Source organism: Chiroxiphia lanceolata, chromosome 23, assembly GCF_009829145.1.
Source record: "Chiroxiphia lanceolata isolate bChiLan1 chromosome 23, bChiLan1.pri, whole genome shotgun sequence".
Lineage (NCBI taxonomy): Eukaryota > Metazoa > Chordata > Aves > Passeriformes > Pipridae > Chiroxiphia > Chiroxiphia lanceolata.
This window is the reverse complement of record NC_045659.1, coordinates 2551866-2571041: the sequence shown is the minus strand read 5'-3', so window position 1 is coordinate 2571041 and position 19176 is coordinate 2551866. Positions and strand designations below refer to the sequence as shown.

Below are 19176 nucleotides of genomic sequence, written 5' to 3'. Positions count from 1 at the left end.
CACAAACGAACGAGGTTTTGTGTCGCCCCTTTGTTTTTAAGGAAAAAAAAAATATAAAGCACTGGCGGGAAGTGAATGCTACAAAAAAACCCTCACAGTTCTTTTGAGAAATGTGACAAAACAAATTTTGGCAAACAGAACCACGATTTCTTTTTAGGAGGAAGATGTTTCTACCAAGCCAACTCTACTGACAGCAAGCCTGGCTTTCCCCCCCCCCCCAACTTCACCAGCATCGTTCGGTGACACGCAGAGGAGCAGGACCCTAAAACCAGTGGGTCAGAGCACTTCTGATGCTCCACCACAGTCAGTCAAGTCTCCTTGATTAACCCCAGCTTCCAGCTCCAACATCTTTGTGGTGGTGTTGCCATAGGAAAAGTCTGCACCGGGGAAGGATCTGGTGCTTATTTCTATCTGGAGGGAATTTTCTGTTATCGCTGCTTACGAGCAGATTGGATTCTTCTCCTGGCGCGTGGAAAGCCTCTGCTCTGGGCTCTGCAATCCACAGAGCTGGAGACACAAGGCTTTTTTGTTTTCAGCTGGGTATTCCAAAAACCTGGAAGATGGCTGAGCGTGTTAAGACACCTCTGATGGGAAGTTATGACCCACCCAAAGCCGGAGCAGCCAAGCCAAACAAACAAACAGCAGCTCGCTGACATGTGTCAGGCAAGAGCCACCGGGGCAAAGCTTGCAGGGCAAAGAAAAGGCCACAGTGAGAAGGCCCAGCTGTCCCCCTGCTGCAAGCAGGGAGCCTTTGGAAAGGGATGTAAGCCTTGAGCTCAGGGAATGCAGAGCTGGGAGCAGGGAGGTTGCTGTGCTGCCAATATCTGCCGCAAGCGCTCGTGGCTGTCCGTGGAGTTACAGCCCCTGTTGCTTCCCTGGCTCCAGCTCCCCATCCAACCCCCAGAGTCCTGCAGCAGCTCAGGGGGTTGGCTCTTTTTCCTCTTCTGCTTTACAGGTTCTGAGCCCAGCCCTGGTGGCCACAGGAGCCCTCAGCTCTGGACTCAGAGAGCATTTTCATAGGATCACAGAATGGTTTGGGCTGGAAGGAACCTTAAACACCAGATTGTTCCACCCTCCTGCCATGGGCAGGGACACCTTCCACCAGCCCAGGTTGGTCCAAGCCCCATCCAACCTGGCCTTGGACACTTCCAGGGATGGGGCAGCCACAGCTTCTCTGGGCAACCTGTGCCAGAGCCTCCCCACCCTCACACGTCTGCACAGATTCAAGAGCTCCAGAGGGCTGTCACCTTCTGAGGTGACACCCAGCAATTCCTTAGAGCCACAAATGAAAACCTCCAGGCACTCAGTGCGTTGTTTTTACCAAAAAAAAAAACAAACTCAGGGGTTGTTTTAACTTCACAAAGCAGGAGAACAGCAAACACAGCAGAGACAACGGTCCCTCCTGTGCTCACTGGCAACAGGGGCTCACCTGCCCCAGGAGCAGCACTGCTTTTATCTGCTGTCCCTTTCCCCACTGCCTTGCAAAGAGCAATCTGGGGTAGGCAGGCCTGGTCTTGACCTACACACTCCAAGACCTCAAACCACCTCATCTTTTTAGTCCTTGCTGATACTCCTGTGAGTCAACCCTGTACCTTTGGCCTCGCACATCACAGCACTCCCAGTGTCCCAGTGCACGGGGCTCTGGGGAGGGATTTGCACATCTGCCACTCTAACTGAGGTGCCTTTTGTTTGTAAGTGATAATAGAAAATAAAAAAATTAAAAGGTCAGCAAAACCCTCAAGCAAGTGGTCATTTAGAGAAACTCTGTAATTAGCTGAACTTCTATGAAATAGGAAGAGGGAAAGCAGAGGTGAGATCTGTCATTCTGTCCCACAAGGGGAATTGGGAAGAAGTTCTGTGGTCTGTTTGATGGCAGCTTCTGCCCTAACAGTTCTTATCTCTCAGCAGGAGCTGCCTGGGACTCGGCATGATGAGCAATTAAAAAACAGTCATCCAAGAAAGCAGGAGAATACCTGGTAACCCAGGGAGAGTCTTACCTGCCTGTTAAAGTCCAGCCCATTCTGTTCATTGCCTACAAGGAAACAAACAGAAAAATATCTCAGTATTGATGACAGTGAGCACTGGTGGGAGATTTCCAGAACTTAGAACACATGGGAGCAAAGCCATGGGGCTGGCTCAGCTCAGAGCAAGGAGAGGAGGAGGAAGGGGGAGTCACTGGGAACGCAGCAGTGGAAGGATGAAATCAGCTTTTACAACATTTAATGCTATCAGCCTTTGCTGAAGGTTAACAGAAGTGTTTCTTCCCGGGAGATACCTGGCCAAGCAGCAAAGGGTGGGGGAAATCTCCCTGAGTGCAAGGGAGATTCCAGCAGGGGTGAGCTGGAGGACATCACAGATCTCCAGGGAAAGCCGGGACTAAGGCACTGCACGTAATAAAGCCTGGACTGACTGTGGGAAAGGCCGGCAAACGGGTGGCCAGGGCTGTTAGCCTGGGATCTTCAGGAACCCGTGTGGCACTGGGTAATTATGGGATATCTGAAGGAACAGAGGGTGCCGTGGGGTTGTGCTCAAGAGGCGTCTCCTTGATTCCAAAAGAGATTGGCAGGCACAGGGGGAAAAATCAGACAGGTTTCAGCCTGAAGGTACCGCACAGGCCCTCACTCATTCCCCTTTGATGATAAACATCCCCCCCCCTCCATCACACCTGCCAAATTCATCAAGAACATCACAGAGGAAAGGTTGTGCTCTCCACAGATATGAATGCTTTAAGGGATTCCACGAAGCTCTTTAGCTGCAAAGGCAACCCCAAGAAACCCCTTCCCTTTGCAATACATTCCCCGACTCATTCTCTTCCAGTCCAACCGAGTTTGTGATAAACAGCCTTAAATTGTTCACATCCCACCAACACAAGCCCTCGGGGGCTCCTCCCGCTGTTTTTTCCAGTATAACGTTCCCCAGAAAGCAGAGCCCGTGCCCTGTGATCTGATCAAGCTCCAACACATCGTGTTTCTCAGCAGTTCATGTCTCCTGCAAAGAGCTGGAAAGCTGCTGGGAGAGGCTGTGCAGGCAGGAGTGCAAATCCAGCCCTCCCATGGACTTGCTTTCCTCAGCTGAACGAGCCTTTGCCCTAACCCAGCCTGCAGTTTTCCATGCACACAACATTCCCAGGTGAATCAGCGTGGCCCTTTGAGATCCTCAGGGGGAGTGTGCTTGGTACAATTACTCATGGATGGCAAAATATTTGAGAGGCAACGATAACAGTTTCATGGCAGCCTCTCGTTCTCTGCTATCTAGAAACAGCTCTGGAGATTTAATCTGAAACATTTAACAGCACTGACTGTGGAAACTGAGCTGCAGGACTTTGCCACAGCACTGTTTAACAGCAGAACAAGCTGTTGCCCCCATCGACTCTGAGATCTCCTCTATCTCCTCACCATCTGCACCTCAACCACGATCCAGCTCCGTGCCCTCTCCCCCAGCCTGGCTGCATTTCTGCTCTGCTCCAGCCTGCCCTCGCTTCCTGCCTTCCCCCCGACCTGCTCCTCAAAGCTTTCTCTCTTCCCAATCTCAGGTCTTTATCTCCTTCCATGCAATCCCCTGCTCCTGCTGCAACCTCCAGCTTGCCACGTGCTCCCCCCCTCCTGCCTCTCCTCCGTAGCCATCTGCTCCCTGACCACCTCTCTCCAGCTGCTCCCGCCCCGGGAATCGGGTTCATTCATTGCCTTCCAGCCAACAACTGCACAGCCACCGATGGGAATGCTGATAGTGCTAATGGATGATCACAATCAGCATCCACACACCTGAGCAGGACTCCAGGAGGATCTTCAAGGCCTGCAGTTTCTACCTTTGAAACCCACGGTGAAGGGGAGGGGGGGGGGAGTTGTGTTGATGCAATCTGAAGGCAGTAGCTAAAGGGAAGAAAAGCGAGGAGAGAAGGAGGAAATAAAAGTTCCCAGTTGCTAAAATAGAACAGGAAGGAAAAGGTAATCTCCTGGTTTCTTGGATACAGGAGTTTCACTCACGGTTCGAGTGCAGCATGTTGATGAGGCAACATTCAAAGGCCTTGAGGGAGATCCCGAGGTCCTGGTGAAGGTGTCTGAGTCACCACCATACACCCCAAAACTTGGAACCTGGCATGTGCAGCTGGAACAGTTTCCCTGCACATCACTACCACCAGGCCCAAGTTCTCCTGCACGGTCTTTCCTCCTCTTCCAAGCTTCCCACCTCTTACTTTTCCCAGACTTTGACCTGCCTTTGCCCCTTCCTCTCCTCCAAGGTCAGACACAGCGTCCTCCAGGTTCTACCCACTGAGGGTCAACAGGGGGGACTGGGGGCACCTCAGCCAGGAATTCTGTGACTGCAAATATTCCTGGAGACTGACACTAACTCAGGGGTAACCTGGGTGTCTCAGTCTGAGAGAACTGCCCTGGGCTGCCTCAGGAGACAGCGAGGAGCAATAGGCACCTCCAGAGGCCATTCATCCCACCTATCTCAGACACCCATCTCCAGCTGAGATGAATGGCCCTCTGGAGATGACTATTCCTCTTAATTGACTCCCAAGGGACCCAGGGGCAACTAGTTCGGGCTTAGATGTCCAAGAGTGAGATATTTAAAACTGGGTGAGGTGATTCCTGCTCCCAGTGGTTATGTAAATGGGAGCTGGATACACAAATCTCTTCAAGGCTTCAGCAGGACCAGCCAGTGTTTGTGCACAGATTTATTTGCAAACAAATCTGGTCTTTTTCTACCTCAGTTAATGTAAAGTTAAAGTGATTCCAGCTGCAAGACAAGGTTTGGGTGTGATAGGGATAACAACTCTCCCCTTTCAGTTAAATCAGTAACTTTGCTGCAAATATTTTAAAAATAGACTCGGTTTCCTCCCAGTTTCTGTCAACATCAGGACTCACACTGCAGTAGTCATCTCTCCTGAAAGGAACGGGCTGTTCAAACACTCTGCACTTAAGATTTTATCTTTTCTAGCTCCAGGAGATAAAAAGAAAGAAAAGTGTAAGTGGCAGCAGATTCTCTCCTGCTGTAAACTGCCAGAACTCCACTAATTTTAATGGAGCTTCAGCCCAGCCAACAACTTGCCTCTTGCTACACCAGCCAGACACAATGGGATCCAAAATCTCCAGCATCTGCAAGATGCAGTCCTGCCCTCCCTGAATTGCATCAAACCGGGGGAAGCCCTGAGATTTAAACCGGGCAAGGCTGCCCTGAGCTCCTGCACAATTCCCAGGAGCTTCTCCACAAACGAGGCTCTTTCTGGGTGTTCCGGACAGGGAAGGGGAGGTGGGGGGGGGGGGGGGGGGGGGGAAAGCAGCGATAAGCTCGGTTTAGCACGGCAGACCAGGACTGTGCAGCTCTCCTTGGTTCACCTGGCAGCTGTTTTGCATAGCACTGGCATCAGATCTGGTGCGAGTTTGCCTGGGGAGGTTTCTCTGGGGATGGGAGAAGCAGAACAGTTCCGGACAACTTCCCCCCCACCCCACCCGCTGCCTGTTCCCCCCCTCCCGGGACGCGGCGTTCGCTCTGGAAAAGCGGAGACAGGAGCTCCATCACGATTCCCGCTGGAAGCTGCAGAGCCAGTCGGGCACTCGGGGATGAAAGCACCGTAATGGGGAGAGAAGGAAAATCAGGGTTGCAGCGCTCCTTCATCTCTCCTCCAAAGGCAAACACACGCATGCAGATGTGTCACCTCCGGGGGGGTGACAGCTTCTCACCCAGCGACACCACAGGGATCACCTCGGTCCCCCTCCCACCCGGCCCCGCGCTTAATTCACCCCACGGTTTGATCCTGGAAGGGCCGGGGGAATTAGGAGGCGATTTCAATCTTTAACAGGTGTTGGGGAATTCCCACAGGGAATCAGTTTTCTGCCGCGGCGCATTTGGGAGGGAAATTCGGAACAGCTGAACGGGCGATGGGGGAACAGTGCCAGGCAGACACCAGGCAGGGGGTTCGGCTGCCTGGGCTCAGATGTCTTAACTTTTAGGTGTCTAATTGTGAGCCAATTGCTCTAGGCTCCCTTTACAGCCACGGAGAGGGAGGAAGCAGGCGCTTCCAGAGGGCAATTCATCTCACCCTCGAGATAGAGAGCACGGAGATGAATCACCTTCTGGAGACACCTATTTCCATCAGTGACTGCACAAGGAGCCTGGGGTGAGCAGGTCAGACTTCAGCCTCAGAGTATCGAGTATCTAAAATTAAGATTAATCTCACCCATGCTGAGGATTTTAGCACCCCAGCTGATAAAGCACAGTGCCACCGGAGATTGGCAGAGCAGGCAGGATGCTGAGAGCCTTTCAACGTGCATTTTCTAAAGGCTGAGAAATTAGCCTGTTCAAATCTCTCACCTCAAACAACACGTGAAGTTAAAAGATTTACCCGAGTGCTGGTAAAGAAAAGAGCGGCAACAATTACACAGCTATAAACAGTACTTGACCCACACGCTGTAAATGCTGCAAAATGCTCACCTGCACCGAGGAGGATGTGGTTCTACTAAGCAAACAAGACATTCAGCATCAAATACACTCCTCAGGATTTCAATTGACTCTGGAGACTCAAGCAAACACCAAGTCACAGCCCTCACGCTGCTGTTCCCAGAACCACCTTCTCCAGAGCTCCAGCGGTGGGAGCTCACTTAAATCACCTTTTCTGCATGTGGTGGTTACCCCTGATTCCCAACAGCTGTGCCCACCAGCACGGGGGAGCAGGGACTGCCCTGAGCTGTTCCCTGGATCCTGCTGGGATGCTTGCTGCTCCCAAAGCACTTAAAAAGTGCTTTTTAAAGGGAGCAGGGCAAAGTGTGAGCGGGATGGCGAGTTTTTGAGGCTCCGAGGGCACAAACAGCCCAAAGCATCGGAGCATCTCCATGGGAAAGCTGAGGCTGGGTAGCAAAAGTGAATCTGTGCTGACTCAGACAGCTCCAGACTCCAGGGGAAGCTTTCACTGAGCACTCAAGTGTTTCATTTGGGTGGAAACCCCTGGGTTATAAAAATGCCTTCCCTTTGTCAGCGGTGCCTCAGAGAAACCCCATCCCCAGGTCCCACTGCAGCTCGGAGTGTGATGTTCCCTTCGTGTGGGGCAGGGAGTGGGGGGAGAGCAGGACAGCAAGTGTGGGAGACTCGGGCAGCTTCCAGAAGGAAACCCGAGGGCAGCAGTTGTTCCCACGGAAAACATTTCACCTGCAGGTGCTGGGAGAGGGCAAGTCTCTTCTCTTAGACCAGAGGCAAGAGGCAGATCAGACCAGCTCTTCCTTTGCCCCTCTAATTCAAGTCAAACCAGCCTTTTGTTCCCCTTTCCCCTCCCCATCCTTTTTTATCCTCTTCCATAATGGGATGTTTAAGGAAAAAAAAAAAAATTAAAAAAAAAAATAACCCAACCTCAAACCCTAATCACCTTCATTTGAATTTCAAATATCCCCCTCCTGGCCTCCCCCACGCCCCAACTGACTCGGAGCTGGGAATATGGAAATTTCTCCTGCTTGCCTTAAATGTGGCTGTGCTATGAAAATCATCAGCCTTATGCAAATCCCGAGCAGCCCCGATTGCCATAGCAACCAGCTGTTTCCAGCCCAACTGCTGCTGCTTTCATTTATTCGGGACTTGTCCCGGGGCTGTGCATGGCTGCGGGGGGGGAAGAGACGAGAGAGAAATCCTGGAGGCTTTGAGGAAAGTTTCACGAGGGAGAGCTGGCCTTGGAGAGCAAAGGCGTAGCCAAGGACTGGGCTTGGAGCGGGGCTGGGAGAGGCCAAGTTTCCTCAAAAGACTTTGGCCTGGCAAGATGTTTCCAGCCTGGTAACAACAAAAGGAAGCAGCTCAGGTGGTGCAGCCCTTTGCGTGGATGCTGAGGGTACCACTGAGGTGGGTTGGTGGGGGCACCTTGCCTTCCACCCCAGCTGGAAGCTGACACAAAGACCAGAAACTTCATTCCCTATTCCAGGCTGAGCCATCACCTTTAAAAGAGACCCTACCCCAACACCTGAGGTGGGAATACAACAAACAGCAGCTTTCCCAGAGCCCAGCAGAGATCAGGGCTCTGTTGTGCCCATCCCTGGCTTTCACCCTGTCAAAAAGGTGGGAAAAGAGATCGGGACCCTCCCTTTGGAGCTGAGGAATGAAGACACACTTAACTGAGCTTGCACTGTGGCAGAGGCAGACTGAGGCAAGGGCTCTGATTTTCCATCTGCCCTGACATGGGTTTAATGCAAACCGGGTACTGGGAGGGGATCTGGCTCCGGTGAAAGTTTTGGTGTCCAGTTTCAGAGCTGCCCTTGCTCTCTGCTCCACTGCCAGGGGCCCTCAGATGTCCTGTGCCAGCAGCAGAGGTGTCTGGTGCTGCCATCCTTCCACAGGCTGGGTGAAGATGAGGATGCCAGGGACGAAGGACATTCCCAGCAGGGTCTCCTCAAAAGGGACACTTAGGAGTAGATGCATCAGAGCCCCTTAGCACTTAATTTTCTTGAGGTTTAAAAGACAGGGTCTTTCTTACTCTGAGAGACAAGATACCTGCTTTATTGCTCTCTCCAGGGGAGACCCCGTGGCTGTCTACAACTTCCTCATGAGGGGAAGCAGAGGGACAGGCACTGATCTCTGCTCAGTGTGAGCAGTGACAGGACCCAGGGAACGGCTGGAGCTGTGTCAGGGGAGGTTTAGGTTGGATATAGGAAAAGGTTCTTCCCTCAGAGGGTGGTTGGGCACTGAACAGGCTCCCCAGGGCAGTGGGCACAGCACCAAGGCTGCCAGAGCTCAAGAAGTTTCTGGACAAGGTTCTGAGGGACAGGATGGGATTGTTGGGGTGTCTGTGCAGGGCCAGGGGTTGGACTTGGATGATCCTTGAGGGTCCCTTTCAACTCAGGATATTCCAAATCGCTCAGAGGTTACCCAGGCTGTGAGGGTGACATAACCCTGCTCCCACTGCCACCAGAGCCCCGTGTCCCAGCTCCGTGTGCCCTCCCCATCCAACCACACCCCTCTACCCACCTCCTGCCCCTCCAGCTCCCAGACCTGACTGGCACCACCGACCCCCTGTCCCGGGGAGCAATCCCAGCCCTGCCAAGGCAGCGATAAGGCTGCGGGGCTGTCCCACACTGCACCCACACAGGCACAGCCCGGCTCTGCTCCCCGTGCTGGGGTGCCCAGCACACCCCTCCCAGGGCTCCTGGCAGGCCGGGCAGTTCCCCGGGATCCAGGGTGGGGAGGGAAGATGCTCGGGAGCGCCCGCAGCTATTCAGTTACCGATGGTTGTGTTTGAAGAGCTTCCCTATCGCCCTTTTGTAAAAGCTTTGGCTTCCCCCCCATAGCCTCAACAGATGAAATCAAAGGGAAGTAGCTCTGCTTGGTGTAACCTGTTTTGATCGAGCAGATAAACGGGGGAACAAGTGTCTGACACAAACAAACAGACAGACAGGGGCAAGTCCCACCTCAGCGTTTTGTTGCATCAGATACCGAGGGCTCAGATAAACCACAAGAAGGGGGAGATCTCTCTCTGCCCCTGGGCTGCAAGACCAGGGGCGACACTCGGCAGTGCCAAGCCCCCACAGTTCCCATCAAAAAAATCAACCCAGAGCTTTGCTGGCATGGCTTTCATCAGTTTAAAGAGATGAAAAGAGCTCGGAGCCAAGCAGAAAACTCACTGCCTGTCATTACCCCCCATGGAGTCAGCGGGACTGGCTGCCTGGGAGCTCAAGCCACGCGTTAAACCAGGCTGGAATCCCGCAGGAAAAGGGAAAGGGGACCCCCAGAGTGGAGGGGTCAGGCTGGGAGTGACCCCCACAGCTCCTGGGTGATGGGGGAAACATCCAACTCACTCCCCCCGGGGGAGAAATTGGTGCCTGTTCCCCTCTTCCCCCTCACACACACCGTAAAAAGGGCAGAGTGGAAGTAAAGGAAGGATTAAGATTCACAGGGTTGGCCAGGGTAGGTGATATTCCTTATAAATTATTGTATTTTTTTTTCAATCGCAGCCTTTTTTTTTTTTAAATGGCAAAATTCCACTGCCCTCGGAGAGGCTGGAATCAAACCAACCTGGGTTTTGGGAGAATATCTTACTAAAAAGCTTTGAAGCATTTTCTACGAAACTGGGTGGATGGAAAAACAACAACAAAAAAAAAGAAAGAAAGAAAAAAAAAAAGAAGCCTGATCTTTCCAAACCTCCTACGGAAGACGAACAATTTTAACAATTTTCTCAAAAAAGAAAACCCCCCACAATTATTTCAAACACTTTCAAAGTAAAACAATGCCCCAAATTACCCTTCTTTTTTTCCCCCCTCTAAGCCTGGAATTGGCGGAGATATGAAAGGATGAGATTATGCTTCTGCTACTGACACTTCCCATCAGATCTTTAGGCATCAGGTTTAGATCAAGGGCTTGGTTTACAAAAGCATTTTGGCACCCAACTCCCTCCAGGATTTTTTTTTTTTTTTAATATATATAGATTTATTTTTTTTTTTAATTCTTCTTGGAGCCAGTCTCCATCTTTTGGTGATGAAAGGCCTGTGGATATCTGCACCTCGAAGGGTTTCTAGCCTTTGTAAGGTATAATATTGTTAGCTTGGGAACAGACCTCTCCTTTGGGGGTAACAAGATTCCCGGGGAGTCGTGTGGATTGGTGTAATTCAGTAGGAAATGGGTCTTCAATTAATGAGTCATCAGAAAACAGCTTTTCCCCACATGAAGCCAGTAACCAAAACACTAAACCATCAGGTGCCGCAGTAAATATTCCTCTAACGACGCGCACGGGGGGGGGGGGGGAAATAAAAACTTCCAGGGAAGTTCAGTACAAAGAGCTTGGTTGTTTATAAACAGAATGGTCTGAAAGAGGAGGGGGGGGGGGGAAGGAAAAAAAAAAACCACCACGAGGAGGTTTTGGGTGAAGCGTCAGGGCTCGATGTGCCAGGTTACATCATCACCTGTACCACAGCGGGCCAACGTGTCACCCTGCCCTGGGCAACCCCGGAGGGTCCCACGGGGTGTCACAAAGGGGGTCACAAAGGGGGACACCCCAAGGGAGGGGTCACAAAGGGGGACACCCCACGAGAGGGGTCACAAAGGGGGACACCCCACGGGAGGGGTCGTGGCCGGTGCCGGACACCCCCACGAGCAGCTCCCGCCCCTCCGCTGTGTCCCCTGGCAGCCAAATGTCCTCCTCCAGCGATCCCTGGAAAACCCGAAGGGACCAAACAGATCGGCGGCAGCAGAAAAAAAAAAAAGAGCGATTTCAACAGGTTTCTTTTTTTCGTGCCGCTCTTCGCAAATGAAGGTGATTTACTCGCTCTGATTTCCCTGCTTGATTGGAAGGCTCCTGGAGCACGGGCTAATGCTGCCGCGAACATTTTTTTGTTATTTTAAAACAAATTGACTTCGCTTCTGCGCTCTCTTTCCTCAATTACCACTAGAAAGAGGTGCTGCAGCTCGCACTAATGGCTGTCTGGGGAGCTCAGGCTTGGAAAAAACCCCATATTTTATCCAACCAAAGGCAGCGCCAGCTTCTGGTTTAACACTATTGACTCCAAGAGCAGCAGCAGCCAGAATATCTCACTCCATTTAATAACCAGAATCAAACACCCGGCTTCCCTAATCTTGATTAACCCTGCTATCCATCAACTCCGTGTGCCAAACATCTCAGGAGGCTCCAGCTCCCGATTTAAGGCCCTGTAACAGCTACCAGGGGTTTTTTTGTTGTTGTTTTTAGAAGAGCCTGGGAGGTTTGGGATGTGTTTGTTGCTCAGCAGCTTGGAAACATTTATCTCAAAAACCAACTTGGGGTGATCTGAGAGCCCCGAGCAGGAGCTGAGCTGACCAAAGTCAATCAGAGTTCATGGACGTGAATAGAACCAGATTTTATCTCTGCCTTAGATTATGTCAAATAACCCAGCTTAATAGCCACGAGCACACTGAGGATTTCTAAATAAAGGGGTGACTTTAGTCCCTTTAAAACATGCTTAGAGTTCTCTGGGTTAACCAAAATCTCATTTTATCTCAAATTATGTAAGTAAAAGGGAAACAGTAAAATTGTTCCACGCAAAGTTTTAACCTCTTGCACATCCCCATACCCCAAGCTTAGGGTTAGAGAATAATTGATTCTTCTACATTTGCTCTAGCAGTTTTGGTTTTTAAAGGTTTTATTTCTAAGTTTGCAGCACAGCTTTTAATAATCTTGATTTGCTATACCTAGTGGCCGTTAAAATTATTTCTTATTGCTGCTCATCTGCCTGAAAAGGGACGTGACCAGAGCCTTTGTGAAATCACGGGTCCAAGTCTTGCATTCAAAGCTCCCTGCAGGCAGTGGGAGGGAGAACTGATGGCACAAACTGATTTTTTTTTTTTTTCTGGTGTCTGTCACAGCTTTTGGTTGCTAACCTGGCAGAAATCAGCGCTAGCACCTTTAAAACATCACCCTGTTCCTCAGCTTTCCATATTCAAGGAATACTGAGGCTTCCAGCCACTGAGCAACGAGAGCCTGGGCAGCATCAGGCGGGAGCGGAGGAGGTGAGGGACCCAATCGTGCCTCAAGATGCAGAGCAATGCATTTCTTCTGGAACTACCTGACTGGATCTGATTATTCCCAAAGTCCCTCCCATTTTTCTCCACACACACACAGGGCCAAAGAAAGGCTGGGTTTTGCCTGAGGAGCCGTCCCTGCCACGATTCCCGGTGCGATGGGAAGAGCTGCCTGCGCTACCCGGAGCTGGACTGAGACCATTCCAGTGCCATCATTCCTTTGGCAAGGCTGGAGCACGTTTCCCTGCTGAAGCCACAGAGGACACTGAGGGAGAGGATCTTGCATGCTGATCAAGATAGCAGCGCAATCCTAGCCCAGAGCACATTCCTGATCCACTCCCGGGCTGGCTGGAAGAGCGCGGTGGAGCAGCAACAGGAGCCGAGCCGAGCAGAAACTTCCAGCACCCACACTCCCCTTTGCTTTTCCTTGCTTCCCCCTCCCCTCCCTGTGTCCCCCACATCCCAGAGCCTCCTTACCTGGCTCCACCTGGTCCGGTTCGTGCCGGGTGTCTGTGGAATCTGCCGCATCCCCGCTCATCTTGATCTCTGCGAAAGGAGGCACAACTGATTTTAATAACAGGTCACAGTCCCAGGCAACAGGCACATGTGGCTTCCACTAAACAGCACAAATGAATGTGTAATTATAACAAACCATCAGACTTTCAAATTTCTGATTCCTCAACATACAGGCACTAGAATATTCATCAGCTCCGAGGATGCACTTTCCCTCCTGTTGCTCTTTGCATCCCCCTCACTCCTTCCCCCCCTCCCCACCTTGCTGTGGTGCTCCCACCCTTCACCCACAGGACGAGGGGTCGATTCACCACAGAGAGCCCCCCCCAGCCCCACTGGGCTCTCCCCTGAGCTTCCCAAACCTGCTGGGGTGGTGTCCCTTTGACACCTTCCTCCACCACACCTGCACTGGCAGGGGATCCCTCCCAGCTCTCCCCTCCTCTCCCAAATCCTTTCCATGTCCCTCAAGACGGCCCATCAAACTCAACTCGTTTCTCCCACTCCATCTAATCCCTGTTTTCCCTGTTTTCTCCCACGTGCACGTGCTCACACCCCTCACAAGCCACCGAGAAGCTGCTTTGCTCCAAAGCATCATCCCCAACCCAGGAGCACAAGGAATCCTTTCCCATCAAGCTCTTGAATATCTCCCCCCCCTCATCCTTATCGAGGCCAACGAATTTGTCATTTACCCTTGAAGTGATGGCTGCCACCACACCCGGGGCCACTTTCTCCTTCGGGCACGGCTGAAAGAAAAGGTGGGAATGGTCAACTTCACCCTGGATTGCTCATCTCCTCCTTAAAAGAGGCCAAGGACACAGCGGTGAAAGGAGGGAGAATATCTATTCAAATTCAGATGGACACCCCCTCAGCTCTTACACCTTTTGCACGGGAATTTTAACTGTTTCCAGACTAGATGGGGGTAAAAAAACAGAGATAATTTTTTTTTTTTTATCAAGACCCGAGTGATTTGCATGTTCTTCCTGCAGCCAATCCCGGCCACAGGCTCATCCCATTTGCATCGGGGAATAACAACAGCGGGGAAGCTGGGCCGGTGTTTGCTGTGGGTTTTTTGGGGTAGAGGAGGCAGGTGGAAGCCATCTAAAAGCGTCATGCAAACCTTTTCCTCTTCCCTATATCCACCTTTTATTGCTTCCAAACGGCCAAAAGGATTAGAAGAACCCTGTGGGGTTTTACACCCATTTCCCTCTGTTGCTCACACTAAAACAGGCAGAGCTTTGTGTGTGCTCAGGTTCTGTTTTCCCCTATTTAAACAGCAGATAATCTGCTTTTTGGCCAAGATTTAATATCTTTGATCAAGTTAATGTTTGAAACTTTCTTCAGTAAAGGAATAAAGGTAGGAAGAAAAAAAAAATCAGGATTTTATACCAGAGCGCAGAAACTTTCACATACTTCAGAAACTTCCTTCCCTCAAATTATATTAAAGAGTGAGGGGAAAAAGGAGAGAGAGAGAAAAGAGTTGCGGGATTTTTTTTTTTCCCCCTTCAAATAAACCCTCTGCAATTAAGACATGAATGTTTAGTGGGGCTTCTAAAGCATTTCTACTGCAGGAAGAGTAATTACCATCAGCTATAAACATCTTCTTGTCTTGTAACACTGCCAAGGGACCCTAACTTAGGCAATCTACAAAGCACAAAGTTTTGCTGCCTGCCAAAAAGTATCTTAAAAAAAAAAAATCCAAGAGGCAAGTTCTCATAAAATAGAGGAAGAAAAATCTAAAAGCCTGCAGAAGTTTGGTGCTTGCTTTGGAGAGAAAGCTTGAAAAAGAACACAAACCACCACATATATGTTAGTGAAAGGAAATATTTAAACCCCAAGACTGAGGAGCCCTGAATGGGCACAGAGCAAGAACTGGAACAGCTCAGGCAGAGCTGAGGGAGGGATGAAAAAGCAAAGCAGGAGAAGCTCTGTCCCTCCTGCAGGAGTGACCCCCCACCCCCTCGGCCATTCTAAGCCGGGGTGGGTGGGGAGAGAAGGAGGAATTGCTGCTGCAACTCGATTACATGTGGCATGTTATCCATCAGTGGAATCCCCTCCTCCCGGAGCCGGGAGGTAACGAGATGCCCCGTGATCCTCGTGGAAACAGCACGAGGGTTTTATGTGCACCGAGATTCAAATTCCCACCGTAAACGTGCACAAGTGATTGCTGTTTAAATATCTTGTGGGGGGAAAAAAAACAAACACAAACAAACAAACAAACAAAAAAAACACAACCAAAAAACACCAGGAAGAAAAGGAAAATCTTTTTTTATCAAAGCCTACTGATCTGAGAGGTTTGGGGCTGCCCAGCTTTTGTATCCCTGTGGATCATCCTCCAGTGATCCTCAAGAAGAAGCAGCAGACATAGAGAGGAGTCACCTTCTAAAATGACATAAGCATAGCCAACACCTTTTTATTGACATTTAAGAGTCTCCCACCACAACCAGGACAGAGTGATGCCAGTCTAGATTTGACCTCTGCTCCATCCAAAAAACAGTCCCTCAAAGACAAGGCTGAGTGAGACTGAGTCCAACTACACACAGCTTTGCCAGGTTAGCAACACACAGAGAATAAGCAGGCTAGGAAAAAAAAAAAAAAAACAACAAACCAAACCTCTCTGGGAAAAATAACACAACTTAGGACTGCCTAATCCTAAACCACAGCCCTATTAGGAGCCGCCACTGCGGCCTGGGCCATATTAAAAATGTGCTGCTGCACCTCAGCTCCCAAACATACCTGGAGTAGGGGTAGCTGGTTTGTTCACCCAGACCAAAGGAGCTCTACCAGTGCAGACACTTCTCTGGGGATATATCTGCATCTGTATTTTTGCTGAAACAAATGGTGTCAGCAAATAAAGCCTTTCCCAAGCCCTTGTTCCCCGTAGCTGTTCAGACATGGGCAAGGGTAAACCAGCCTGATGACTTTAAACATGGAATCCAGCGGTGGAGGAGGGGGACCATCACCTGGAGTCTGCTGAGTGTTCTGTGCTTTAGGTGCCTGAGCCCCTCTGGAAGCTGCAGGAAAGGGGAAATATCCAAAATGCCTGGGGAGGAGGTGGTGGTACCCACCAGGGAATTCTCTCAGCGGGGAGGAGGGTGTGCAGAGCCAGAGCAGCCCACCCTCACCTGGCCCTCCGTGTCTTCCCACAGAATCATTAAGGCTGGAAAAGCCCAGGGGAAAAAACCAGAGCACACCTCTGCAAGCAGCCTGTTACAAAGGGACCCCGAGGTTTTTGGGGACCCCAGAATTGAATAGACTGAACTGCCTTTGCACAAGGGTGAAAAGACCCCTTCCCACCTGTGTTGGGCTCCCTCCCTGCACAAAGGGGGGTTAAAGCTTCGGCCCTTCTGACAGACAGCACGGGGGGATGGAACCCAGCCCTGTGCAGCTCCTGCCCAAACCCACCCTGGGAGAGATGCCACTGGCTCTGACAGAGGGCACAGTATCGACCTGGGGAATCTTCTCGTGAGGAAAGAGTCACCCACAAGCCCAGAGCCTGTGGGGCCACGTCCCCAAGAGACCCCTCACGGCAGCACAGGGGCTCAGGAGAGCTGAGTTCCCAGCCCAGCCCAGCCCAGCCCACGAGCCTCCCGCAGCCTCTCCTCGCAGCCAAGGCTCCCCAGCTGCCCCCACAGGGAGCCAGCCCACTCGGGGGTGCTGGCTGGCCATGGAGGGGCTGTGGGCATCCCAGAGCTATGGAGAGGCTGGAAACAGCCACGGAGCAGAGGCTTTGGCCACCTCTGCCAGCCTGACCTGTGTCGGGGGGGGCATTGCTGCACCATCTGCCTTGCCCTTGGGCCTGCCTGTGAGCCCACAGACAGGCAGGGCTTGTTGAGGGGCTACAAGCCCTGAGCACAGACCCTCCCCAGCTCTCCCTGCACGGCAGGACTCCCAACATCCACAGCATGTCAACAGGCATCCAAGGGAATGAGCCCTGGACTCCCAACACTCACAGCGTGCCAATAGGCATCCAAGGGAACGAGCCCGGGACAGACTGATGGGTGAACCCTCCCCATCCCTCCAAACCAGGGGCTAACAGAGCCTTTTGTGCTGCACAAAGCACCAGACACAGGTCACTAGCACATGGCTTCTGCACCCCAACACCCTCCTGCCTGCCCCCGCCACAGGCAGGGCTGTCGGGATCTGGCTGCTCCCACCCCAGTCTTGCCCTCAGCTCCGTGTGCCCAGGGATGTGGTCCTTCCCCTCGAGCTCAGGGGCTTGAGCTGAGGGCAGAAGCTCTGTCAGGGTGAGCTGGAGCTCAGCACAGCTCCAAGGGACTTGGCAGGGATTGCCCTGGTTCCCCAGCTAACTGCAGAGCAAGGTCTGCTCAGAGACAATGTGATACAATCTCTGGATCAGACCCCCTGGAAGGAGTCTCTCTCTGAGTATCCCTGTTCATTCATTCCTCACCCAACCCAGCCTCCCACAGCTCCCTCCTCATTCATTTCTCCCTCCTTTTCCCTCTTTGCCGTTAACTTTTCTCCTTCCAACCCATGTCCCATCTCACACACACACACACACACACTCACCCTTGCTGCATCCCTCCGTGAATTTACCCCCTCTCACTCCTCCCAGCTCTATCCCAATGGCAGGACCCACAGGTCCCACCAAACCCTCCTTTCCCAGGTACCCGAGACATTTCTAAGCTCTGCTCCCGGCCCCACGTCGGGGCTGGCAGCGGGAGCGCTGCGCCCACACTGTGGGCATGGCTTGGCAGCCCCCTAAACAAACCAGGGCAGCATCCATCCCCAGGGAGGAATGTGGGCACTTCACCAGCCACTCCAGCGGGAGAAAACAGGAGGGAAAGCAGGGAGGAAAGGTCGCGGGAATCAGAGCAGCCCCATTTCCTGCCCAAGCCCACGGTCCCGGCGACACGGCGAGCTCCAGCCCGATCCTTCCTCAAGCGCCCTTTACCTGCGTGCACAGACTCCAGGTTCACCATCCTGCTGGCGGAGGGAAATCCGCGGTGTGCCCAGCCTCCTGCCGTCAGCCCCAGGTTGCCAGGGGCTGCCAGTTTGCCCTCCCTCCCTTGCCACCCGCTGCCTCTCGAACCGGCCGTGGGTCCGCTCCCGAAGGGACCTAGAGCTCCATTGCCTGTTGCCATGCAGGGCCAGGTGAGCATGCGGCGCGGTGCCACGCCTCGCCCCACCTCCGGCTCCCTCGGGTGCCCTGACACCCAGCAGCTTGGCGTCAGGCCCATGCAAAAGCGCCCATTTGCATATTAGTAACTCGGGAATGGATGGATGAGTCCCTGCAGCGCTGCCAGGGCGTGGGGTGGGGTGGGAAGGAGGGAGAGGAAAGGAAGGAAAGGCGGGTTGGGTTTGCCCGCCCTCGGCTGCGCGGATGCACCCGCAGCACCTGCCTGCTGGGCTGAGAGCGGGGGGCTCCACCGGCTGCCCCGCATCCCAGTTGTCCTCGTGGATAAGCTTTTGGCTCTGCCCTTGGCCGTGCACAGGGAGGAGAGGCCAAGGCATCGAGCCAGGCTGGGCAGCAGCAGCAGCACCCCGGAGGGAAGGTGTTGGAGCTGTGGGAACAGCCCCTCCGGCCAGCAGCCCTTGCGCTTCGTTTTGGCCGCTGATAACCCTGGGGTGTGCTCAGGGGGATCCAGCCTGTGCTGTGGAGCCTTTGCATCCCCTCAGTCTGCCTTGAACCTCAGTGATGCCACATGGGACAACCAGCACGAAAAGGAAAGTTAAAAGCAGAAAGGGAACCTGCCTCTCCAAAGATACAGGGCAGGGTTAGGATTAGCACATGGAGACTCCCCTCTCCTGACACGGGCTCTCCAGGGTACATCTGTGTCCCCAAGAAGAGGAGAGAAATAGCACAGCTCTTCCTCCTTATCCACCTTGTTTAAAGCTGCAGTATTTACCAACTTCCAGGGAAGACAGGTAAAAAAAAAGATTCCCTAACGTTGGCTGCTTGGAAGCTGCCAGAGGCCAGAGCCCCAGCTCTGTGCTGTGAAAGGGACCGAGTGACCCCGACGGCCTCAGGTGTCACCATGTGCCACCTTGATGACCTCACCACCCCCGGAGCAGCAGGACATCCCTGTGACAGCCTGGACATCCCTGTGATAGTCAGGACATCCCCGTGACAGCCCGAGCCCCGGCGCTGCCTCAGCCCCCTCCTGAAAGCGTTAACGCTCAATCGGTAGCTGCCAGGTACAAGCTATCGCACATTCATCTCTCCCTGGGTAATTCACGTTC

The 19176-nt window shown here is 52.5% G+C and overlaps 1 protein-coding gene across 2 annotated transcripts in view; it reads right to left on the bottom strand.

The window, feature by feature from the left end:
* Positions 1–18173, bottom strand: part of POU2F3 (POU class 2 homeobox 3) — a 41634-nt gene extending 23461 nt beyond the window's left edge. Inside the window, exons 1-4 of one of the 2 annotated variants that reach the window (XM_032709536.1) lie at positions 17888–18173; positions 13665–13718; positions 12940–13008; positions 1998–2032 (exon numbers count right to left, since the gene is read on the bottom strand). In XM_032709536.1, the coding sequence (XP_032565427.1) occupies positions 1998–2032; positions 12940–13008; positions 13665–13718; positions 17888–18173 (444 nt within the window). The remainder of the gene's footprint in view (positions 1–1997; positions 2033–12939; positions 13009–13664; positions 13719–17887) is intronic. The other variant, XM_032709537.1, reaches the window with a different exon arrangement.
* Positions 18174–19176: the final 1003 nt, after the last annotated feature.